This window comes from Pinus tabuliformis, chromosome 4_2, assembly GCF_031772625.1.
Source record: "Pinus tabuliformis cultivar Carrire ecotype Pingquan chromosome 4_2, CPIR1, whole genome shotgun sequence".
NCBI classification, from domain to species: Eukaryota; Viridiplantae; Streptophyta; class Pinopsida; order Pinales; family Pinaceae; genus Pinus; species Pinus tabuliformis.
Genome location: NC_142304.1, coordinates 327591279 through 327618860, shown reverse-complemented (window position 1 = coordinate 327618860; position 27582 = coordinate 327591279). Strand labels below are relative to the sequence as shown.

The 27582-nt window shown below is 38.6% G+C and overlaps 1 protein-coding gene across 1 annotated transcript in view; it reads right to left on the bottom strand.

Annotated features, from left to right (window-relative positions):
- LOC149169279 (cytoplasmic tRNA 2-thiolation protein 2-like) overlaps positions 1 to 27582 on the bottom strand; it is a 177925-nt gene that overhangs the window by 49469 nt on the left and 100874 nt on the right. Inside the window, exons 2-3 of the mRNA XM_089425143.1 lie at positions 7404 to 7783; positions 7204 to 7290 (exon numbers count right to left, since the gene is read on the bottom strand). Of these exons, the coding sequence (XP_089281269.1) occupies positions 7204 to 7290; positions 7404 to 7783 (467 nt within the window). The remainder of the gene's footprint in view (positions 1 to 7203; positions 7291 to 7403; positions 7784 to 27582) is intronic.

The window sequence follows — 27582 nt, the reverse complement described above, 5'->3', positions numbered from 1 at the left end:
AGGAGATTTGATTTTTCTGAGGGAGGGGCAGAAAAATGCGATCTCTCCATATCGAAGGATTCCAAAGGCAGAGGGAGCAGCCCAGTATTTTCGTAGAGCAGATCTCTAGCTGGACGCAGTAGTTTTGCAACAGTTTGCTAGAGCAAAGCTAGCGTCGAGTGGAAGAAGAGCACACACTGAGGGAAAATTTTCCTCAGGGAATTTTTAGTCTCAATAAGTTCGATTTTCCTTGCAGATCAACAGTTGTTGTGACCAGAGCTTCTCACTCCAAAATGGAGTGCGAATAGTTGAGCAGCAGGGAAGAGGAGATTTTCGACATTGTTGAGATGGCCACTGCTAGGCTTCGTGATCAGGACAGGTTGGATGGAGCTTCCAACTATGTCATCTGGAAGGCAAGGATGTCCTTCTTTCTAGATGGGTTTGGCCTGAAGACATATATTGATGCAGTGGTAGCAATACCCCAGGATGCAGATCAGCTGAAGGAGTACAGAAAGGAGATGGCACGAGCGAAGAGGTTAATCCTAGATGGAGTCCGGGATCACATTGTTTCACATATCGCTGGTAAAGGTACTACCAGAGAGATGTGGGAGACTCTCCACACTATACCAGGGCACTTCCGAGCCGCAAAAAATGTACTTAGAGGAGAAGCTAAGATGCATCAGGATGCAAAAGGGGGAAGGCATAGACCCTTTCCTAACCAGGATTCAAGAGGTCTGAGACTAGTTGTCAGTTGTTGGAGAGGCGCCTCAACCCACAAAGCTAGTGCGATTGGCTACTAAATAGTGTCTCTAAGGAGTGGTAAGTGTTTGTCCAAAGTATTTTGGGCAGAGCTATGGGACATGATGTGGGTCGATTTGCAGCAGGAAGAGTTGAGACGAGCTCTATTGAAGAGCTCCATCAGTGGCAGCAATAACGGATCGAAGCAAGTGAAGGAGGAGGAGAATGTGGCCCTCGAATCAAAGGGTCCTAGTCAGGGGCAGGGGGAGCAGAGAAGAAAGGAGGACCTGTCAAAAGTCAAGTGCTTCAAATGTGGTGAGCTCGATCACTACAGTACCCAGTGTCCTCTCAGCAAGAAGGACAAGGAGGAGAAGCAGGACCAGCAGGCAGCATCAGCAAATATCGATAGGTTGTCCTCCAGACTGGAGGAAGACTTCGCTATGTTTGTTGACATACCTCCAGGAGTGAAGTGGAGTGACTTGGTCTTGTAGCCCTAGAGCACTACAGATGGGCAGGATCCTTGAGGAGTCCACCTCTTGGATCAATCCCTTGATACAGGGGCCCACAGTATTCAGTAGCAGGATGGATCAGTGACAGCCGACGCAATGAGATGCTAGAGTGACACTTGCAGAGACTAGTAGCAGTCATATGTTGGGGAGTGCAGTGCAAAGTTGGCAGCAGTGCAATTGGCACAGTGCAAAGTCAGCAGCAGTGTAGTTGGCATAGTGTAGAGTTAGCAGCAGCGCAAATTCTTGAGTGACAATGCAGATACTAGCAGCAGTCGGACTCGGATGACATATGCATCATACTAATCACAGCTGATTCAGTATTTAGGATGCTTCTCAGTTGCAGTTGCAATAGTGACATATGAGAAGGAGTTGCAGTGTTGGCAGCAATTCAACAAGGTCAACAACAGCACAGGTGTAGCAGATATTAGAGTCGCGCAGTGGTTGGCGGGCAACAACAACCAGACATCAGCAGTGTGAAAAGAGATGATGCAGAGACAGGTTGTTGCTACAGGATGGGCAATAGAACACTAGAACACATTCCTCACTAAGGAGTGTTAGTTTTTGTAGCATCGGATGTGTTCTAGCCTTGAAATTTTGTGGAGAGACCAGAATACATGAGATCTCCAAAACCCATAAATTGTTTCTGGAAATTCCGCCTAGAAATGACTTAATTAGATAATTAACCAGTTTTTAAATATTTCCTAAGTCTAAACTTAGGGAATATGGTTAATTAATAAATATTAATTAAGTCAAGGCGTGAATGATCTAGAATCTCACTCGAATCAAATTGAAGTTAATCCTAGCCATCGATTAAGATTTAGTATTGACGTTGGAGTCCCAACAGAGGATTATAAGAAGAAGTCGATGGGCACTTGGAGAAGACACTTGCAGAGTTCGATTTCACTGGCAGATCGATTTCCTGAGTAGCAGCAGTGAATTGCCAGAGAGAGAGTCAGAGAGATCGAAATAGTGTGAGGAGCAGGACAGTGATCTAGAAGAAAGATTTTCCAGATCCGGAGAGGCAGCAGCAAGAGGGCCCAATTATCCCAGAGAGGCAGCAATAAGGGACAGCGCAGTTGCTTCAGCTAGGCAGTTCAATTTAGAGGAAGGAAAAATCGTTCTTAGTTCCAGAGGTGGGGAGGAAGTCCCAAAGGGCCAGAGAGATGATTTCCTTATCATCCAAAGGCAAAACGACTTCATTAGAGCCCAATCTAAGGCAAGTCATCCAGCTAGCTACGCAGAGCTTCAGGAGGCCGAGTTTTGATACGCAGAGTCGTGACAGAAATTGCTTATGGGAGAAGGGTAATTTCCTTGGTATTTTTCCCAGATTTTCTTGTTGTTTGGATTTCTAGTTGAGCATCCATAGATGTACTCAGATTTCACAGTTGCATAATAAAATAAAATCCTCACTGTTGCACCGGTTTTCCCAAGTTGAGTTTTTTTGAGGACATTGGTCCAAAAATAACTGTATATGTGTGCTAACATTTCTTCCAACATTTATTCTTCTGCAGTTTTATTTGTGGAGGTTGCAGTGTGATTTATTCAATATTGTTGTAGCAAACGTTAAATAAATTGTTAAATAAAATTAACAATTATGAGAATAATTTCCAGTTGCTGCAATAGGATTCGGGTTTCCGAATTTTCAAAAGGGATCCCCCCAAAACCTAATATAGATAGTAATAATAACCTTTGATCGTAAAGAAAAAGGGGCACCTAAGAATGAGATGCATCTTTGTCTTAGGCTCTTGTAAGTGGTGCATCTAGCAAGTCCTATCTAGCTATAGGATATGGCCATTAGTCTCTACCCAAAGTTTGTGGGATCCTATCTGAAACTAACCTAGGGGGATCTTGGGTGAAAGCATCCAATATATCTATGTGTACAGTAGGCAGACAATGATGCCATTTCGTAACTCCAAGAAATTCTTCAAATAGAAAACCATCTTTGAGCTTAGGTTCTTCGAGGTGTGGTCCAAGTAATGTGATGTATACTTTGTATATGTTGTCTTTGATGGCCCAATTCAACTCTTGTTTAGTTAATGAGAGGTGGCTTGGTGCATTTAAAGAATACCTAAAAGGGAGTAGCTAAGTCACATGACACAATGATACAGGACAAGGACACAAAAATACAAGTGTCCAACACAAGACATGGCAACCCCGAAAAAAGGAAACAAAGGACCCATTAATATATCAATCACAAATTAGTGAATTATACACACAAAAATGAAATATAGACAAACATTCAAATTTTTTTAGAATTTAGAGAAAAAAAAAGTTAAAAACCACTTGCCCAGCACTTGGAATCTCTTCTAACACTACATAATAACCCTCATCTGCACTCCAAAACATCTCATGCCTCCAACCTGTTGAGTGAAATGAACTCAAAAGAAAGGGAAAACATGATTTTATGGGCCATGGGCCTCTTTTATAGAGGGAACAATGAGGGCACATGTCTGAAACATGTTTGGCACATGTCCGAAACATGTTTGGCACATGTCCTGTGAATAGGACAGGTGCCCTCAAGTATTTGTGTGTAATGTTCCAAACTAGGAAAAATAGTGCTATGCAAAGCAAACAATAAAAACAACACCATAAAATTGAAACATTCAGTGCACACCCATAAAAAGTCCAGGAATAACCAACAGCTGAGCCATTTTATTATAATCTGAGAGAAAAGTACAATAATGTGGATGTGGTGCACTTGGGCTTGCCTCGATGGCAAGCGTGATTAAGCCCAGGTGGTAATATGTCAAGCCTAGATGGCATAAATCACTGCTACAATGATGCCCTGCACTACCTTGGTGAAATTGTGTTGTCTATTGCGAAGATGCTGCTAGAAACCCCACCTTCGGTGCTCAGAAAATTCCAAGAAATTGACCCGGGCCTCTCCACCAAATACCCAGAATAACCTATGAAGGAATTGTCCAAATGTTGACCTTGGAATTTTGGCCCAAATTCTCCCTAGCTCCTCTAATTGTTGCCTGAGTTGGGACCCCTATTTGACTTCTCAGATCTGCCCAGAAAATTCTGCAAATATAGCCCCAAGCTCCTCAACCAAAAGATGCCAAAACCCAGAAAGGGTATGGCCTGGTTTTGACCCCGTAAATTCAGCCTCCCAAGAGCCACGCCCTCCTCCAACTGATGAAGTGTACGACCTGCCTGTAACTCCAGAATAAGCCCTCCAAAACACACCAAAATCGCTGAGATAATCTTCCCAAACTTCCCCTTATCTCTCCCGACAAATACTCACTCCACAACTGGCCCACGAATTCCCCATGTGTGCCCAGTGATGAATTCCTGCGCTGGTCCTTAGTGCTAGCAATCACGCTGCTCCCAAACAAAATCTCCAGCTCCCAAAATCCTCCTAAAGGCTAGTCTTCCCCTGTACTTCCTTCTCCAAAACTCCTCCAGCAATTGCTCCCCGGAAAGCCACTGAATTATCTACTACGTCCTTCTGGAGAATGCATTGACTGAATGATGGCTGAGTTGGGGGCTCTAAATGTCCACTTGTAATCTCCCAGAATGATAGAAAGAAACCTCACTAGGGTGGCCCTCATGGTCCACCGAAGAGAGGGTGAGTTCTTCTCTTGGAGAACTCGTGCTAAACAGCAGGTGACCCGCTAAGCAGCTCGAGCAACTAAGGTTGAGTTCAATATGTCCAAAATATGCCAAATGAAATAGAGCCTCCTCTATTTATAATTCATGGGCCTTTTTTCCCTTGTGGGCCCCCTCCAACTAGCAATTCAACTTTCCCTACTTAGTCATTCGAGCTTCCCTCTAAGGTGGTGCGTATTTCCTCATGTGGGTGGCCCCCATGCTATGCCAACAAAACATTTCGGCTCCTTTTCCTTCCTAAGTCCTTTCCGAAAATCACATGCGTCCCATGGCCTCCAAAGTTGTCAAAATTGTACAATAAATAAACCTGTAACAAATTAATTTCAGAAGGGACATTACTTTGTGTCTAATATGTAGGATATGGGACACATGCCCTATTTGGACATGTTCTTACTTTGGGGGGTAGACAATCTAGGGAGATGGCCACCAATTAGAGAAGCCAAAACACCTTTGAGTAACAAAAGTTCATGTACACTCTATTGGACAGGCTGAAGCTATGACATCAGAAGAGCAAAGTGCTAGGTAAGAGTAAATCTCTCTCCCAAAGGCTGGGTTCCAAAAGATCCGAACTCATGTAGGAAGGAGACTAAACATAAGATGGGCTCCAAACATTACTTGAACAATCAACTGTGGGACCATACAATTGCATCAAATGGTGCAACATGCACCTAAGAGGTAGGATTTGGACTCTTGCTGCTGACTAAGTCAATCTACATCAAAGTTACAAACTCAATCCGTCGAATAGTTTGAATCATAGAGGATTGTAGGTCTAATAATCATTTCTAAGAGGTGGAACTTGGATGAGATGTCTTGAAAGTTTGAAACTAAATCTAAAAACATAGTCATTTGAGAAGTGAAAGGAGTCATAGCCTTCGTTGGGTTTGCTTTGGAAGGCCTAGTGCATGCTAAAATGAGGCCTCACGAACTAGACCCCCTAGTAGATATAGGATGTCATGATCTCAATCTCTTCCCTCGGGAAGAGACATGTAAGTCAAAATAACCACTTTTCGATGCATTGAAGATCATAACCTTAGTTTTACCTAGGTTGACCATCAGCTACCTTAAGTCTCAAACGTTTACCAAGGCATCAATCTATCTCTAAAGGCCCTCCACTAAGGAAGTCAACAAGAACAAGTCATTGGTGAAGAGAAGCAAAGAGATCAATACATGGTAAATGAGGCAATCATCCCCAAACTAAACGTGCTTGTCAAAGGAGGATTTCAACTCATCAATGTAGATCCCAAAGAAAGTCTGTTGAAACGCGTACCCCTATGGACTCCCATGGTGCTTTGGATGAAGCTAGAGAGGTCACCCTGTAGAATGCTACTAACAATCAATGCAGCAAAACCAAACACACGTGTCCTCTTAAAGTACAATCTCTAGATGGTTATTTATTGGAATTTATTTTTAATTCTCTACCACTAGTCTTATAGATATGCTTGTTCGCTTGCCATGTTATTGCATATGGCTTCCAACAAATGCTCTTATTTTCAAAGATTGGACTTGGATAGAAAACAATATGATTTGGACTTAAGGAGGACTGCATCATAACACAACATGCACCAAAGGATAATGCAATTCTTGTAGTGAATAGATTCTACATCTGAAAGGCAAAAGTGGACATGTATCTCCGCAACCAAATATAAAAAACACCCAGGCAAACAATAAGTACATCCTAAATTTGTTAATAGTTATAGAAGGGAGAAGGGGCAGTCTAAAATGGACTCTTGCCAACAAATTAATAGTTACATTCTTTATTAGGAGCAATGGATATAATTAGGCTACACTTATGAAACAAAGCAAATGTAGGGAATCATAGAGATTCACATTCTCAACAAATAAAGGAGGCAAGAATGCATGATCTGGAAACAATATGTCAACACCGCTTCCCATTTTGATTGGAGCATTGCCTTGGTAGAATACCAGAAAGCATTAAAGCAAGTTTGATGTGACAGGATGAGATCCAGGAGCACATAGAATAGTTATCACGAAAGACTGTTACAATCCAATCAGACCACCATCTCTTTGAGGACAAGCCTAGAAGTAACTCCTATAAGCTTTCTAGCCACAACTTTGTCGGAATTATAATCCCACTGTAAACAACAAAACTCGTGATCCTTATTCAATCACCACTCTCCTAGCAGATCAAAAGCATTAATATTTCATGCTTCTAAGTTCTAACACAATATAAAATAAAACTGAGATCTCCTACAATATGAGCCAACTTCAAGGTTCATCTTTGTTGAAGTGGGTTTTGGAAGCTGGTGATTCTCTACAATATTAGGTCATCCATACAAAGGATACATAACAAAACATAACTACACAAGCTTAGCATTAATTCATAGAGAATAGACAGTCTCCATACCTTTACCGTTGAGGCAACCACATGTGTTGCAATCCTTGATGTGCAGAGTCCTAATACCAACTTGCTATAGCCATGTTCTACAGCAACCTGCAGGGAATTTTGAAAATAGATCAGAAGTGGCTAAGATTGGAGACGTAGTGGAAGGTCCTCAGCTTGTAGTACTTGTAAAGATGGGGTATGTATGGCATTTCTAGAAGTACCTTCTGTAAAACTTGCATTCTAAGGTAACCTAGCAGATCTTCCTTTCCAGTTGTGTCATGCACACTTCCTAACAAATCCAACAGCTTTTCTTTGGAATCTGCAGAATCAGACCAGATGCTTTCAATTGGGACAATATGCGTTTGCTCTCCTGGATTTGCTTTACCAGAAACAATGAACTTGATCTCTTCAATCAACTGACAAGCTTCATGAGAATCAACTAGTAATGCTGTACTCTCATCCACAAAAGCGACTCCAACATGGAATACATGTAGAACACTGTCTCTACTTGCATCTGAATCTCTCTGTGCTTTGGATTGAATTTCTTTTACGAATTCTAAAGCAACCCTGTTGAAACTTAAAAAGTGAGCACAGCAGTTAACTTATTAAGACTAAATATTTTTCACAATTGTGAAGCAAATAACATAAGTTCATCGTGTTCCCCTTCCCCTTATGGCAAGCCAACAATACCGAACAGGATCATAGATCCAATGTCAAGCATGAACAAGAGTCATCAAGAAAACCTACAAAACTTAACATGTTTACATGGGACTGAAGACTTCACAAAAGGCTCTTATTAATAATAGGATTGGTATTAGACCTATGGTGGTGCATAAACAAATAGCTATTTGATGATAAACACATCCACAAACAGAATATCAATTATGTCCGGGAAATTGCATGTAATTAGGTTAATTAGGTCCAGTGTTTATGGAGCAATTATGCAGGTTTGACATCAATCAGGATGAATGAGTGTTTGCAGAAGTGGGATAACATCAATTTTCTTAAACATCAAGAAATTTTGATGTTCATGTATAATAGAGACAAATGGATACAGTGCAGATGTTTTCTGCAGCTAATGAAACCTGACAAATGTTACATTAGTTGCTGCATATATTGTGATTTGTTTGTAATTTGTTACAAGTATTAAATGAATATGATAAGTACGTGGACTGCAGCTCCATGTAGCTGTAAGGACCTTTTGGCATTCCTACAGTTTGTAACAAAGCGCAGTTGGCCTTTGCATTATTTTTGGTGTGTTTTCAGTATCAGGGACTAGGGTGTTGCCATGGACTTCTTTCTACAGTTCAGGTCTTAGAATCATCACAAGATTCTCGCAGTGGGTATTCATCACAAAGCCTGCATCCCTTGAGGATGGTGGTTCACATTTCAACCTTTCTGTGGGTGCCTGCATTCTGTTGAGGAGCCTGTGTTCCATTGTCATGTCTAAATATGGATGTTGTAATTATTTCATGTTGGGGTTTCGTCAACTAGTCTTTGAACAAAATGTGAATCAGGCTTAGCACATTGGAATGCAGAATAAAACTTTGTTTGTGATATGGCCAACATGTCCATTCATATAACTTTTCAAACCTGTTGACAGTGTTGTCAATCTACCTTCTGGTATGCTCAATGACACAGATCAACTTTGCTGTTTCAAAAATTTTATTCTCTGATGTCTCTGGGACTAAAAACAACTTTATTTCCTGCTCTGTATGCTTGATTTGCCTTCCAACCATGTTCATATGTTGATTGGTGTCCTGAATTGTACCAGCAAACTTTGCACATTCACAAATAAGCATAACTATGCATGTGCTTATTAATTGTCTTATTTTAAATTTCAAGTTTTGAAGGATTAGTTTCTTGGGTGGGAAGTTGTTGTTGCTCCTCTAATCAGTTCAATCCTTTCAGTTGTTGGTGTTGTTGCTGCTCAGCTACAAAAGTAGGTCATTTAGCAATTTTAATCTTCACCTCATAGACTTGAGCCATATGCTATTTAAAGAATTGCTTAGCTCCTCTATAAGACACAAGTTTTGAATGCAGTTTCTCATAGTCTCTGCTTTGTGGTCGAAAGTCGATTGTGTAGATCAAAGAATTAATGAATTCAATCAAGTCCCTATGACAAAAAAAACTCTCAAGTGAACATGAACAACTATCTGAGAAAGTGGATCAGAACTTTTGTCTGTCAAGTTAGAGACCACATTTCTATCTGTAAACTGCTTCATCTTCTCCAAAATGACTTGCTAACAGGCTTCATAACTATGTACTTTCTTTATTCTTCAATTTACGTCGAAATTTATACATCTTTAATTTCAAAGGCCTATTCAGTCAATAAAGATGAAAGGATAAAAACTTTAAAATCAAAATAAAACTGAGAGATGAGGCCTGTTGCATTGGTTCAACTATCTGGATAACAGCTGAAGGTACAGGAATCTCTTAAGAACCTTTCCTTTGTTGGTAAGCCGTCAATGCATCATATAAAACCAGGAGAAACCTAGGACTTTCTAGTCAAGTGCATGTTAGATGGCAACTCCATTGGTTTATGAGAGACTCTTTTCTGTTGGTTTCTCTTGGGTTCCCTACAGGACTTTAGTTGATTCTTGACTTTGGGGGTGAACAGACTGTTACCCCTCACTTTGACATGGCTAACCATAGTGAATTTCTTCACTAACCCTAGATCTTGGAACCTTAATAGCAGGAGTATTAACTTGTATCCGGGATATTGATGACCAGGAGGTGTTGATGACATGGTATGACACTTTGTGAGCAGTTGTCTTCAACCTTATTTTGGGGCATTTTCATGTTTTTCGAGGCAGTTCACATATCCTGAGGCACTGGTCACACTCTCCAAGGCATTTTCAGGGCTATTTGTGTACACATGGACCTCATCCATCTATGCCATGTGGACTAAGTTACCAGGATTCGGATACGGATTCGGATTCGGATTCGGATCCGGATTCTCTAGTTTTTTGAAAATCCAGGATCCGGATACAGCAAGGATACGTCAAGTACAAAAAATATAATAATATTTTTTAAATTTTAATACATCAAGTACAAAAAAATATAATAATATTTTTTAAATTTTAATAACCACATTAATTTATATAACTAGATATTTATAAAAAAGCCACATATTTATATTGCAATGTGGCTAGATATTTTTTTAAATTTAAATAGCCGCATTAATTTATGTGACTTGATCCCATACAAAAAATATAATAATATTTTTAAAATTTTAAGGCACTGGTCACACTCTCCAAGGCATTTTCAGGGCTATTTGTGTACACATGGACCTCATCCATCTATGCCATGTGGACTAAGTTACCAGGATTCGGATACGGATTCGGATTCGGATCCGGATTCTCTAGTTTTTGAAAATCCAGGATCCAGATACGGCAAGGATACGTCAAGTACAAAAAAATATAATAATATTTTTTAAATTTTAATACATCAAGTACAAAAAAATATAATAATATTTTTTAAATTTTAATAACCACATTAATTTATGTAACTAGATATTTATAAAAAAGCCACATATTTATATTGCAATGTGGCTAGATATTTTTTTAGATTTAAATAGCCACATTAATTTATGTGACTTGATCCCATACAAAAAATATAATAATATTTGTAAAATTTTAATATCTAATCTTCATTGTTTTAGAATTCTAATGGATTTTATTTTGTTTTCAAAAGATCCCAAATTTTGGTCACTAATTGCACTAAAACATTCGACAGCCCAAGACCCTCATTGAGAATAAAAACAGAGTCAAATGTGAACTTTGAAAAATAGACAAAAAAATCAAAATGATAAAATTAGACGCTAAGTTGAAGTCTTTAACATTAGACGTTGAGTTGAAGTCTTTAAATTAGACGCCGAGTTAAAATTAGAGGCGAAATTTTTAATTAACTAACGCCATTGGGAGTCGGGACCACGACCACCAGTATTTACTATTTTGTGGATTGGACATGGGGGAACAAGAGGTCTGCTCCGGACCCAAAGCGGAGATAGTTTACTATTCAATGTTTATGTAACGTGAAAAAATTAAAAAATGAATGAGTTCAGACCTGATTAAAAATTTTAATTTAACATTAAAAAATTATCAAACTGTGAATTGTTGCATGGTGAATCATCCTCAGAAAATTAAAACAATTAGTCGCTGCCTGGTGAATAGTCCTAAGTCTGTTGCGCATCGTTGTTGCTCAACACTCTATGAAGAGCGATCGCTGCCTGGTGAATAGTGTGCTGCAGACAAACGCTCATGCTCGCTATAGTGTGTTGCCGGTGAATAGTGTGCTCATGCTCACTATCCAGGCGTTGTCTTTCCAGGCGCTATCTTTTCAACAAATGCCACAGCCAGCAGACAAATTTATGCTATCCATTTGCCAAAACAAAAACTGGTGTTGTCTCGCTGTCCTTCTCTGTTGCTATAAAAATGTCAATGTGTGCCGACAAACAATGAAAAAGACAATGATCGACATAAAGCCAAATAAAAACCTAAAACTGAAGTCTACAAACTAAAAACCACGCTGCAAAAAATTAGAAATCTGGAAATATCACAGGAACTGTTTCCGATTTTGCAAGATCCGTTTCCAAATTCAGGGATGCGTTTCTGGCCAACAGTGATCCGCCACGTTGCTGGTTCTTGGAAGGATCTAGGCAAATCCGGATCCGGATCCGGATCAGATCCGTGGATCCGTGGATCCTAGACCATGGAGTGCCGGATCCGGTAACATTGGTCACTTTATGAGCTGATTTTTCTTGATTTGGAGGGCCAACCCACACATGGGCATCCTTATGATAGCCGTGGGTTCCTTGTTGAGCATAGTATAATGAAGGGGTCAATCCTATGACCTATGAATGTTCTTTATACCATGAGGTTGACGTGGGCATAACCTAGACAAGGACTTGGAGATTTGTGAGCTGATCTCAGGGGGCTGTAAAACCTTTGGTACCTCATTCATCCATACCATGAGGTCATTCCACTATTGAAACATGAACATTGGCTCACTTTTGCTTGGGACAGCACTACATCATCACTTGAGACTTGGACTACACCTTTTGAAGAGGATGTTGAACTGTTGGAGAGCCTTTGGAGGCTAGAGTCTAGACATGGCACCTTAAGGGCATCTTTACCTTTATTTGGAGAAGACGACCTCACTTTTGGAGTTTACTTCATCTTGTGCATTGTACATATGGCTTGGCCACTTTTATTTTATTGTTGTTTTAAATTACTTGTTGTAATTTTGTTTTTCTTAGGCTAGATCTAATGAAGAACATGAGATAATATTATTTTATTATAAAGAAAGTTTAGCATCGTCTATATAAAGAGATGCACTTATTCATTTGTCCTCACAGTTGGATATTTGGGAGCTTCCTCAATTGAAATTAATTGACATATCTTTCTTGGAGCATTTATGGTGCAAGTGTTCTTTCTTTGTTGATGAATGTTGTCAACTCTTGAAGTTTTTTCTACTTGGTTTTATCTTGGTGCGTGAAGATTAAGGGTGGAACGTTCAAGTCTTTTACAAGCTTTTCAAGATCAATCCACAAAAGGATAACCTTATCACTTGGAAGGAAGCAGTTAAGAGTTTATCCTCATTCTTCCTTTGTTGATTTGGTGAGCAATTGATACCATGTTTTGTTCTTTCTTGTGGTTCCTTGGCTGAAGTATTAAGTAATTTCATCAAGTCATAGTTGATTTTGGATGGTGAAGGTTGTCTTCCATTGAAGCCCCTTCTTGTAGACCTTGAATTCATTGTTGATCTTAATTGGGTAAGGGATTATTTAGCCTTTTGGTTCTAGTCTCAAAACCCTAATCCTTGAAGGAAATAAGCCAACTCCTTGGAGGGTTTCTTCTTGAACTAAATGCTATTTGATTCACCTTGACTCCATTTCCCTAGTTGGATTTGGCACTAATCTCTATCTCCTTCCATCACTTATTCTAAAAAACCCTAAAAAACTCCAAACCTTGATTTCCTAAGGATACTCTCAATGTCACCTTGTGCTTCATTGTTTGGTCTTTGTAATCCTAGTAGGGATACCCCCCTTGAGTTAGACAAGGGCTAGCATAAAGTGTAGAGGACAAGTTGCTAATGTGATAGAGGTGACCTTCTAAGAGGCTACCCCCAAATTGTACATTCTGGATTAGGGCATTTATCATTATGTACAATTTGAACAGTCACACAAACAAAATTGGTTGTGGTGGTTGTTGGGTCAATGATGGAATAGGTTGAAACTTGACGAACCCTTGAGGCGGTTGCTTCTATGAAGTATCAATCAAAGTTTGTGTTTAGATGATAGTTTGGACCTTGAGTGGAATATCCATTCAAAATTGTGCCATAACTACAAGGCTTGTAAGTGATGTTTCTCGATGTGAGTGTCAATTTTCCACCAAGTCTCTAGGACATGAGGGCATGGGAATAGGGAAACACATCAAGGGGACATGTGGAGACACCCCCAAATTTTAGAGAACAACATTGGGCATCGACATCCACAATACAAGGGACCCCACCTAAAATTCTAAAAAGTTATATTTTAAATATCAAAATTGAAAACAAATTATACCTAAGGTTAACAATTAATCATTGAATCAATCACCAATATGGAATTTGATACATAATAAATCATAAATGGTACATGTAACGGTGCAACATAACGTGATAATTAGCCCAAGTGATTAGCTCAACCAGTTGTCACCAAAGTTGTTTGGGCAATTTACTAGTTCTGTCGACAAGTGCCCAATTTGAATCCACTCGGGTGAGAAGCACTACTCTAAGCAAATGGATTTACTAGGGATACTATCCATGAATATGGGGAAGAATCACTTGGAATTTCCCATGAGGTTTTCCTTGGAAAAAAATATCATCATTATATTTCTCAATATATTCATAAAATTTAAAAGATATAGATCAACAATAAAATCCAACCAAAAAACAAAATAAAAAGATACTAAATTCTAATACATGAAAAGTTCAAATGGCTAATATACACAGAGTAAATTCCATCAAAGCAAAACACACACACACACACACACTAAAACTAGCCAAAAGAGATCTCATGAAAACTCAACATCATTGCTCAAGACAATGCCCTGCTAGTATTTGCATCTAGTTGTTGCATGAGGAATCAAGATAAGAGTTGCTTGGAAGCGGGAGCGGGGAGCGACATTTTCAAAAGCTCTCAGGTCGAGAGCAAATTTTTATCTAATATATATTTTTATATATTTTGATGCATATATGTCAACAAAAGCATGTAGAATGATGAATTAGATATAAAAAGCATAAAAACATGGATTAAACCATATAACATCAATCATCTAGAAGCTATAATATTCATCAACCACATCCACAAGTTAGTAACATACAAAATATTGAGTCTCATGATTCGTCAATCTTAAAGTTTCAAGCTTTTAAGATTCAATATATAACATTTGTCATCATTGATCACTAAAGTTGTACTTGTAACCATTACCATTACCAAGTAACCAAACTATAACAAAGAATATCTAACATGAAATGAAATGTTTCAACTTTCACAAAGCATCATAATCATAATTCATTACCAATGAGTTATAATTTCCAACTTCATACTTCAAACTTAAATCATTAGAGGAAATTTTAGCCTAAAAGTGGAAATAAAAGTTATAAATTTTGGAGGGAAAAGAAGAAAACTACTTTTTAAATTGTATTTTTGGCTCATCTCCTTATAGGTTTACTCATATTTCAAGTGTAGACACTCATTGGATGCGGAATTAAATTCCACATCCAACGAGTACCAATTATGCATACTTCTGAGAAGACCCACATTGATATAAAAATGAAGATACATTAAAAAAATGTGTTCAACGCGTTTTTTTAATGTATCTTCATTTTTTATCAATGTGGGTCTTCTCAGAAGTACGCATAATAGGTACTCGCTGGATGTGGAATTTAATTTAGCATCTAACGAGTGTCTACACTTGAAATTTGAGTAAGCCTATAAGGAGATAAGTCAAAAATACAATTAGAAAAAACAGTTTTTTTATTTTCCCTCCAAAATATTTACATGTACCTCTTTTTAAATTTAAAGGATTTTGATTGGTTCACATATTATGTACGTGAAAATTTCATGGTCACTTTTAGGTTGAAGTTTCCTCTAATGTGTCATATATTGTTTACAAAAAACATCATAACAAATATGAAAGAGTCAACAGTTATAAAAACTCCACAGTTAAGCGCGCTTGAGCCAGAGGCGATCTGGGATGGGTGACCTCCTGGGAAGTCCTGGTTACCAGGTGCAAGCCCCGGAAGTGATGATTGACGCTATGTGATTCATTTCTCTAGTTTCAATCCCACTTCTTCACCCCTATGAACATCACCCGATGCAATGAATGCTAAGTGGACTATTCAAAAAATCATGAGAAATTACTCAGTTACGACTACCTCTCATGGAAATGGCCATAGATGAATGACTTACTTAACGTCATTGAATCCCAAAATGATATCTAGTTATAAAAACTACTAGAAACTAGAAAAGACAAGTGAATCTATTATCTATTGATTCCTCTTGGCATGAGAAATTTCTAATTTCTTTTCTCGTGGTCTATTGGGAGTCTCCTCCCGCATAAACGGACTACCAAGTCCAAAACCAGAACCAGAAGGCACATGACCTCTACGTGAGGATGTAGGTGGAGGTGGCGGCAACAAAGCTTATGGAACTCGTACACTGCTAGTGGATGATGGGGGTGACATGGTTGTTTTTGTTGTTGGTGTTATTTCATCAACATCTTTCAAAAGTTTCGTTTCCAATTCTTCTAGATGTATAGCTCCATCCTCAATTATCTTCCTCTAGTTGTTGTCCCAAGTCATATATGATGTATCAACACAAGCCCGCTCACAATAATGTATCAACCAACGTTGCAGGAAGCGGGGACGCGAAAGTGTCATTTCCCAAAAATCTAGGAAGCGAAGCGTCTCGAAAGCGTTTATTATATATATATATATATTATATTTTTTTGGATTTATATTAAAAAAACCATCCAAAATACCAAATTAGTTGTAGAAGACATGAAAACATGCATAGTTTTACATAAATCAAGATAGATATGACATCCATTGTACATCAATGATTAATTATTCTAGCATCAACCATCTAGAATCTAGATTCCTCTTCTCTTGTCTAGCCTTTGCCTCCATTTCAATTCTATAGGGATATTAGTCAACATTGTCTAATTTTGATCAAACAACTTAATCCAAGCCTTATAATATGGTAGAGAAAGCTTAACATGCCTAATCAATGATTTTGACTTGCGTGAAGGGTACGTAATTGCTAAGGCCATGACAAAGGATTTCAACAATCAACAACACCAACACTGACGTGTGCTTTTGATTAAATGCCAATCACATGCCCTCATACATGATATAATCCAATGAAACGCCACAATCCCATTGATGTTGAAAACTATTAAGTCTATTGAATTTTGAATGGGATATGAAATTCTATTTTCTCCATATGAGGTCTGATGAGGTTGGAACCACTCTCAAACATCTTGAGTCATTTCATGGTAATGTTAAAAATTGTAGTTTGGAGATTTTTGTGGTGCAATTTTTGAGATTGAGAGCTTGGTAATTCCACACTCTGCATTTTTAAGTCTATGTTTCGAGTCTAGAACAAGACTCATCTTCAAGACTGAATCTACACTCGAAACCTAAGTTACAAAGATTCAGATACAGATACGGATACGGATTCGGATGTGGATCCAGATCCGCTTGATTTTTGAAAAGCTAGAATTTGGATACGGCAAGGAAACGGCAAGTACGATTAATATAAATATATTTTTATAATAAAATTTTGATATTAATGTCCAAATTTATTGTGATCACTATCCATCAACAACAATAGAGTTTATATTATTATTATTATCATCCAATTTTAAAGTCACGGCCAAGCCAAACACCAAATTGGTGTATGAGATCCCTTTGTTTGTGGGACAATGGACCCACCTCCGTGTAGCGATTTGACTGCTAAGTCTACGAAGGCATACATACTCTACCCCTCTAGTTTTGAACCTCTGAACCCATAGGAGGAAACACATACTCTTAACCATAAGGCCCACTCAAGTTGAATTGTGTAGATGAATTTCATGAAAAAAAATACAATACTTCATAATTAAAGTAACATTAATTATTTTATAAAAATTAAATTATAAACTATAATATATTACAAAACTATTTAAATGATAAATAATAATAATTTAATACACATATAATTTTATATGAATTAAATAATAAACTTACAATATATAAAAGTTTAATATAAAATATAATCTACAAATTTTAAAACTTATGCATAACAAATTTGATATATTTTAAATAATTTTAATTTATAATGTATATGGACAAATAACAAATTTTTTATATTTTGAATAATTAATTTATAATCTATATACACAAGAAAATTACTTTATAAAATTATAACATTTCTAAACTAATACAAATGAAGTATAACATATTTAAAAGGTTTTAATTAAATTAATGTGAATAAAATATAGCATAGCTATAAAAGTATAATTAAATTAATATAAATAAAATATAACATATTTATAATTTAATTATAATATTATAGCATATCTCAAATATAAACACCATGTAATTATACGTGTTCTTTTATAACATTTCTAAATTAATGTCAATACCATATAACAGATTTATAAAGTTATAATTAAATTAATACGTGTTCTTTTATAACATTTCTAAATTAATGTCAATAACATATGACAGATTTATAAAGTATAACATATTTATAATTAAATTAATATTATAACATATCCAAAATATAATGATTTCAAATGTGCGAAACTGCATATGTCCCGCAGATAAATAAAAAACCAAGTCGCTGCGTCATACTACGAAGTCTGTAGATACCAAAACCACTAATATTAATACCAATCGCATCATTTTGGCCGTCTTATTCGCTGCACGTGCACGTACTGTCTGAGCTTCCAGCGAGCAGCTATCAAGGTTAGAGTCCAATACAAGGTCAGGGCATTACCAAGATATTTTCACTAGTTAAAAACTGTTACCAAGATATTTTCACTCGTTAAAAACTGATTTCTCCCGCATCCAAGTGAATCCGGATCCGAATCCGTTTCTGATCCGGGGATCCGCGAATCCACTTCCCAGGGTGGACGGATCCGGTAACATAGCTCGAAACATAGATTCAATCCTGAAGATGAGTCTTGTTGTAGACTCGAAACCTAGACTTAAAAATGCAGACTGTGGAATTTCCGAGCTCTCAATCTCAAAAATGTTAAAAATTTAAGTAAAAGGATGGAAATGAAAGATAAAGGAGAATGTCACTTTTACTTTAAGAATTTAACATTACCATTAGGGAGCATCTAGGAAGCGTTTAGGGAGCATCAAGGGGCACCTTGGGAGTATTCGGAAAGTGTAGTTCCTCACATAACAGTTCGAAATTTCCAAAACAAAAAACAAAAAAAGCCCCGCGGAACCGTGTGAACTGTCCACCTTCTCTTGAATCCGCTCGCGATCCGCGGTGGATACATGCCCGAACCTCCATAGATCCGCACCCGAACCTTTCCAGATCCGCGGATTAGGCAATACGAACCGCGGGTCGGGTCCCCATGGATCAAATTTTCCAGGAATCGCAAAAAAAAGGCGGAATCACGGATCCGATTTTTGAATTCGTGGTTCTGCTGAAGGATCTGTGGCGGATCTGTACTAGACGTGGTTTTGCCTCCAAATCCTTTGGGGGGGGGGGACGTTTCCTGTAACACTGGTATCAACAACCTCAAGTTGTAGTGCACAAAAACCAAACTTTCTACCAGGTTTGCATTGAGGCAGTTTCTTCTCACATTATGGATGAAGCTATAGGTGCCCCAACACCTCTCTGCAGAATAAGTATTTACAACCTGTGAAAGCACTTTTTTTGCCATTTTTGCCAAAAATCCATCACCACAATACATGTCCCACCATGTAACAGCATCCAATCTGTCCCTATCATCCATTGCATGCAAAGAACCAAACACTAAAGTGTTAGTGAAGTACTTGCCTAATTATCCACACAATCTAGCACACTCCTCCCTATTAGGGACCACCTTGTCTAATGTTGTCATATATCCATTTTGTACCTTTGGATCTTTATGGGGTTTTCTCCTAACCACACCCCCAAGTGTAGGTTTGCCCAACCAAGATGGAGAGTAGTATTTTGGCATAAGGATATACACCAAGGCATGTAGTGAAACATTAAGTTTATCCCACCATGCACACACAAAATTGTAAATAATATCATACAAGTTGGGATCTTTTGGTTGAATAATAGCTTTTATTTTCCCTAGCATGCTATCCATCTACTTATACACCTCCCCAATCATTGGTGCATCTGTATCTACAAAACAAATCATGTTATTAATGGGCTTGGTGTATTACAAAACTACCCTCACGCGTCCCCAAAACAGACCGTCAAGAGCGGTCTCCTCCACCTCTTCAAAACCTTCCCTGTCAAGTGCGATTGGAGTCCTGTCCTTTAATGCCTATCAGTGTTGACTTTATACCATGCTAGCCAATGACTCTCTTAGCTTTAAAAGGCGCCCAAAGGTGAGGTAATAGCTAGCAAATCTAGTCTTCCCAAGCTTCAACAGCTCCAACCTTGAGTGACTACGGAAAATCCCATGGGTATTACTATGATTGGTAATAAATTTTATCATTCTCTTGCCTCTCTTGTACAAATCACCAATCCATCAGTATTAAGGTTCTTTGTTCTTAATAATATCATGCATCAAAAGGTTCATTGTGTGAACCAAACACTCAGACCAAAATATGTTGGGGTATTCATCCTCAACGATTGCTCTTGTTGTCTTACAACTAGAAGCATTATCAGTGATGATTTCGATGACATTGTATGGCCTAGTACTTTCAATTGTTTGAAGCAATGGTTCTGCAATGTTGATGGCAGTCTTGAACTTTTTTGAGTAATCATGTGCTGAAAGGAAGATTGCACCACTAGCAGACACACCAAGAACACTTATCAATGGCTTGCCTTTTACATTTGTCCAACCATCAGATACAATGGATACCCCATAGTCATTCCAAGAATTTGTCAATTTAACCAAAGCATGTGTTATTTTGGCTTTTTCATGATCAAGTCCCACAGTTCTAGCCTTGTCATACCTAGGGCTCTTATATCCTTTAGGGGCATCATTGATGGCGCCAACCATTTCATGCCAATAAGGTGAGCGAAGAACATTGAATGGTATCCCACATGCATAGAGAAACCGGAAAATTTTTGCATCCACATCATCCCTACACCCTTGATCAAGGAAATTTGATATGGTTCTACACCTTAAAGGGATGTTTGTGCCTGTGCCTCCATATCCACTACCATGGGTGGATGTTGATGGAGTTCTTAGTCTATGTGATTGTGGGCTAGTGGTGTCATGTTCAAAGTCACCCTTTGATATTTTAGATTTGTATTGGGCTTCCTTCTCTTCCCTTATGTATTTGGCTCTTTTTTGTTGTGACACACTTCTACAAGTTTTGATTCCTATTTGTTTATGTCCATCCCATGCCATTTTCCCACAGAGATGCTTTCTGGCATGGGTGCATGAACCTGTGAAAGTGGTTTTGCAATGGGGGCATGTAAATTTAGTGGTTCGCTTTCCCTCCTAAAAGCTTAGTAACATATTTCCACAAGGGAGTTTGGTCCACTTTGGTTCTCTTGCCCTCATCACCTCCACTCTCATTATCCTCCTCCTCCTCTTCCTCTTGGTACTCCTCTCCAAGGTTTCCAAATCCACCACTACCCACTTCTTCATCCTCTTCATCATTCCTACTCCCCAACACCATCATAACAAGAAAAAGGAACCAACATCAAGAGAATGCCAAACCATATAGCCATGATGTTTGGTGGAGTTATAGTTTCTTGCCTGCAATAAAATGAAGGAGGAATGGGAATGGGAAAGAGAGAAGAGAACATCTTTCATTCAACAATGAACATATAAAAACACAAATGCTATTGCTACATGGAAAAATAAAAAGAATGGGATTAGAGTCTAGACCCTACCTCTTTGGCCTCCAATGGTGCTCAAGCTCCTCAAGCTCCCAAGCAACCCTCTCAATCTTCCTCTCACTCACCTCCTCAAGTCAAGCTCCAAATCCAAAAGCCCTCTCTTGCTCTCTCTTTCTCTCTCAATATGCAAATGATGCATTTGTGTGGGAGGGGAGGAGACCTTTCATTTCTTTTGGCGCCTCCCCTCCCTCCAAAACAAAAATTTGGCCACACGTTATTTTTCTACGGGGAGCGATTATTTTAAGTGGTCGGGAGCAATCGCTCCCCGACCGCTTTTGACTTAAAAAAATTGCTCCATGAGTGATCAGGGAGCGATCACTCCCCGACTGCTCCCGGAAAGGCAGGGAGTGCAATTTTTTTAGGGAGCACACTCCCAAGGTCGCTCCAGATCCACTCCCAAGCAGAGCGCACTTCGGGAGCAAATTCGGGGGGGGTCACTCCCCCGCAGCCCTAATCAAGATCAACCATGGGAATGCCACTATATGAATCAAAATCATTCAGATTCTGCAAAATGATCAATGGTACACCAAGCAACCTAAGTTGTGCTTCATCAAGTCCCTCGTCATCTACATGTATATCATCATCTAGATCAACATCCCATTGGTTGGTTTCTTCAAATACTCTAGTGTCTTATGATGCTCAAGAAGTAGGGCACTATGCACAACAACTAGCTTCTCTACTCCACTAGAGGTAAGCATGCTACTCTAAGTGTACCACTTCCTCTCTATTGTAGAGGAACTACCCAACTGAGACAACATGCAAATAGAAAGATGTCGGAGCTTGAAATCTATCTCCATGCATCTTCTACCAACCACTCAGGTCATCCTAGCCTAAATCTATACGACTTTTCATAGCTTCAAGCTCATTGAAGAGGCCCATGAGATCAACAAACTAAATAAATTGTCTATGAAGTTATCCCCTCTTCACTTTATATTTTTGTAATTGCATCTCAAAACCCATTATTTACCTTGGAATCATCAACGCAATAAATTCTCTGGCGCCTTTCAATATACCATTTTGTGTTAAGTGCATTTGTAGTTATCAATGATGGTTTGTCACGTCACTAAAAGGGGGTAGCTAATATAGCCACAACCAGAGTGTAACTCCTACCAATGACATGCCCATGATTGTTTTAGTGGATGTCGACTAGCGCACAGAATAAAAGTTGAATCGGGTGGAAGTTTTGGACGACTTTGGCAAAATAGATATCATATACTCATGGCTTCTAAGCCAAAGGTGACCAAATTGAATAGTGCTAGTCATCCCTATGATGATAAATCTAGGTGCGTGAGCCTTATCATGAAAGAAGGAAGCTAGTTAAACAAAAAATGAATATGTTATTGTGTGCAAAGGTGTATTAATGTGATCCCACCTATATTGAATGATGGGTCGAAGATAGTTCACATAGAACTCTAAAGAGGGTTCCTTTTGATGAATGGTTCCCCTCACTCTACCTGACAAACTATCAAAAGTCTCATATATTTCTCCAAGCCTGAGAGCATTTGAATTAGTATAGAGGATGACCTCCACAATAAGGGCTAGGGATGACACTAAACAATTGCAATCTACCCACAAAAATATTATCCAATGCAAAGAACTTAACCTTCTTTTGCAAGTCTATCTTCAATCCTTGTCACCTAGTCCAATCAAGACTCACAACCATGCCCTACAATGATGGTTACACCTCCAAAATCCTCTCCAATAAGAGGCAATAGCTATCATATCTAGTATCGGTGGGCTTGAGGAATTCGTTTCTCATGCAAGAGACCTATACAGTGCTAAGGAGGTGTGATGCTGCACATCTCTAGCAATTGTCACAACTTTGATACCCAATGAATTTTGGCAATGTCCTTCGATGCATTGTTGAGTGCATGAACACAACAAAGGGTACAGTGACCATGCCTATGTCTACTCTAAATCTATGTTGCAGGAAACGTCTAGCACAGGATCATATCAAGCTCGTTTCCATACAAAAATATTTTTGGTAAAGCCTTGCAATGCATTTCCAACCATACAAATGTGTCCCACATGTGGGAAATGCATTTCTAATTGCCAAAAACATGTTTCTAAGACATACCAACACCCATGCAATGTGTTTCCAACACTAAATCTCCCTATTTTGACTTGGCTTAACTCAATTTTTTACTAGGTTTGACCAAATAAGTTGGAAATGATGGTAATGTTAAATTCTTATCCACATTTTCTTTATCTTTCTTTTTAATCCCTTAAATTTTTAGCATTACGATTAATTGTTACAAGATGTTTAAGAGTGGTTCCAACTTAATCAAACTTCATATAAAGAGTAGAATTTCATATCCCATTCAAAATTAAGTAGACTTAATAGTTTTTTAGTATTTCACGATTGGCATGATTGCAGCATTTTCATTGGATTTTATCACATATGAGGCTATGAGATTGGGATTTAACCAAAAGCACCAAGTCCTTTATGTACCCCAACATTGGTGATGTTGATTGTTGAACTCCTTTGTCATGGCCTTAGCAAAAATGTACCCTTCACTCAAGCCAAAATCATTGATTAGGCATTATGAGCTTTTTCTGCCACATTTTAAGGCTTGGATTACGCAATTTCATCAAAAATGGTGGTGTTCACTAATTTACATAGAAGATCAAGGTAAAGGCAAAGGCTAGACAAGAGGGAAAAGGGTGATACTAATGAAGAAGGTCCCAATATAAGTGATAGTGGATATATATATGTAGCTTTTCCTTGTTTCCAAACTTTTAAGGGGTCACATTTCTAGTATACTTCCTTTTCAAAAATTGACATTTATTTCCTTGTATCATGCATCTTATCTCTAAATTAGTAACCCCATTGATCTACAAACTATTTATGCATCTATGACAACCCACACCACATTGTTGGTGCCAACATCCTCTATAGCATTCCAAAGAAGCTCAAATTGAAAAGTTGCATCCTTGAACTTTCTAAAACAAGCAATGACTCAAAAAAATGGGCCCAGTGTAGATGTCAATATGATGTCGATGAGTGGGTGCTTACTAACTTTTGTCTACCCATCCATAACAATAGATAACCCCGCCCTCAGCCAAGTCTGTCTCAAGTGCTCCTACAAATTAATATTTGACAGTTGCTTTTCTAAAATTGTCCTTCCTAGCTTATTTCACTAAGGGGTATGTATGAAGTTCCTATTACTGTAATCATAGAACAAAATGTCATCAAAAAATCAGTCGCATCACAAAAAACCACAACACTAAACTTGAAACAAGAACTTGCCACCAAAAAAAAGTATTGTTTCCGAAAAATTGTGACATCACATGGTGATGAAAAAATTGCAATAGTTTGGGCAAAATCATGCCATGATGTAAAAAATCAACAAGATCCAATTTAACCTCATAAGGTGCCAATTTTGGTTTATTTTTTACTCATTTGCCTTTGCAACAATTGGGGATTGAGAGGGAAGGCAACTACCCTTGCCAACAATCAATATTAGGACAGCCAAGTGATTGTTCTCATTGCCATCAAAGATTCGTTTCTTGAAGCAGAAATCAGCTTCTATCTACCTATAGTTTACATATTTTCAAATCCTAGGTATTTCTTAAAATCCTACCCTCTTAACTCGTTCCTTTCTTGCAAATTTTTGCAAGGTTTTCAAGTGCATGTTGTTTTCCTCTTATTATTATTGTTTATGGCTCATAGAATAATTTATAGCTCTATTTTTTACCAATGGGTTGTTTTCTTCTATTCGTGTTTGATGTTCATTTTTTTCCTTTTTTGCCCTAGGTTTGAGGTTTGAAGTTAAACATTGCCTTGTCAATATGTCTAAGGCATGGAATCCATTTTGGCAGTATGGTGAACCTAAAATGGGCATTGAATCCATTTTGTCAATATGGTGAACCTAAAATGAGACAAATCGACAAAGATTGACTTGTAAAATGTGTGAGAAGTTCGTAACAAGAGGGATTAGACAGTTGAAATACCACCTTGCTAGAATCATGAGGCATGAGGTTGAGGGTTGCACTAAATCATCCCTAAAGATTATGTGAGCTGCCCACAAAGCTATTTACAAAGAGGATAAAAAAAGGAAGGAGACAACCACTCTCAAAGCTAAAATCACTGTCGATGGAATGGCTAGATTCTCAAGAACCATAGGCATATCTAGAATAATGAGGAAGACTCCACGAGCTCACCTTCCATGATGACCTCATTGTTCTTTGTTCCAAGAACTAAAGATAAGCAAAACCTTCCATCTGGTCAATGATTAAAAAAAAGTAGAAGCAAGAAGCAGACAAGGTTGTGGGGAGGTGTCTCTTCAGGTGTGACATTACCTTTGAGCATTATAAAGACCATTCCATTTTTCCAGTCAATATGTGATGTTGTCAGTATTGTTAAACCAAGGTATAAATGCCCTACCTATGAGGAGTTACGGGACCAATTCTTCAAGTAAAAAAGAATGATATCAATACTAGATTAAAGGACTTAAAGAAGCCATTGAAAGCCGCTAGATGCATAGTGATGTCCAATGACTGGATAGATCGAAAGGGTGGAACCCTCACTAATTTCTCGATACATTGTCCTGGGGGTACAACGTTAAAGATGTGGGATTATTGTGTGAATCGTTAAATGGGTTTATCCAAGAGATTGGTGTGTAACATGTGTAAATAATAAAAGATAATGCAACTAATTATGTGGCTTGTGGAAATTTTTGGAAAATTCTAAGTTTGACACATTAGAAATCCCTACTGCATTATCTAGTTTATTATCTCCTACTTGTTCATTCCATTAACAAGTTATTTATTAATATAAATACCAAAATAAACACAAATACAACCTTCACACATATACAAATCAGCAACTGAAATAATTGAGACAATCACACAAGGGACACCGTTATTTTTGGACAACTGTTCCTGGAAAAACCCAATGCGAGAAAACTAGTGCAACAAATATGAGGGCTTTATTATTATGCAGGTTTTTGAATACAACTAGGGTGCCAGAAATGGCTCACCCTTCAGAGATTTTCCTTGGCAAAAGTACCTCTCTTCGGAGACAGATATTCCCGTTGATCAGCAACCGGATGATTGATCCCACGGCAACTTAGACAGTTCCTTAGTTAGACAGCGAAAGCCGCTCCAAGCTTCTCTCTGGAACTGCGTCACCCCCTACAGCTCTACGTTTGCCTCTCAGCTCCTAGTTTGCCCCACGAAAATTCCTCAGCATTGCCTCTTCAATGTTGCGTTGGCTCTGCTAGCCTCTGCTACCTCTACGTCAGCCTCTTGGCCCTCTGCATCGACTCTGCTAGCCTCTACTACCTCTGTGTCAGCCTCTTGGCCCTCTGCGTCTTTTGCGTTAGCCTCCTCAGCCTCTGTGTCAGCCTTCGTAGGCTCTACGCTGCCTCTCTGACACTTCCTCTGCCTCTCTGATATATATTCTCGGCCTTCTACCGAACTACCCCTCGCTACAATAGATCACTAACTCAATTTCTCAGCAAACCCTGCCCCAAAAAATCAAATTCTTGATCAAATTGGTGTATCTCCAACTAACCCTCAAGCCTCCTCTTATACTTTTCCTGTTGACGATTCAACGGACGAGATTAAGTCCCTAATCAATGGCTAAGATTAGATTTGGCTTGATCCTTGTCTTTTAGAACTTTTTCACACATTTTATATTAATACACATTAATATTTTAATTTTCCTAAGTTTAGACTTAGGAACCCATTGAAAATATTAATTATTTTAATCTCTCTCCATCCAGGTGGAATTTCCCCAACCGATTTCTGGGTCTTGATGATCTCAAGTGCCTTAGCCTCTCCACCAATTTTCATGGCTAGAGCACATTCGATGCTACCAAAAATCAACACTCCCTCTTAGCGAGGAATGTGCTCTAGTAATGCTTCACTATAGAAACATCACATTGATCCTCCGCATCGTTATCTATGTTGATGCTTGGCTTGTTGCCTCACATCATATGCACTATTGCTTCCTGTACTGTTGCTCATGACACTGCCACTGCCACAGCTACATCTGTATTGCAACTCCCTCTCAATATGTTTCCCATGTTGCGCCTAGCACTGCCACTGCTAACTGTTGCACTCCAACTCAATTACTGAGAAGTAACCGACTTCTCCCAAACACTGACATCCTAGTCAGTCTGGAAGCCTCGTGATGTTGAAGCTGCCTTTGCTGCTAACCTGTGCTCCCTCTGCTGCCTCTGCTGCTAACTTGTGCTCCCTCTACTGCCACTGCGCTGTTGCAAAGCCATTGTGTTGTTGCAAACACCTTTGTGCCTCTTGCACTGCTGCAACCTCTACTGCGCTGCTACAGAACTCTGCACTCTAGCCCTGCCTTGCTGCTCCAC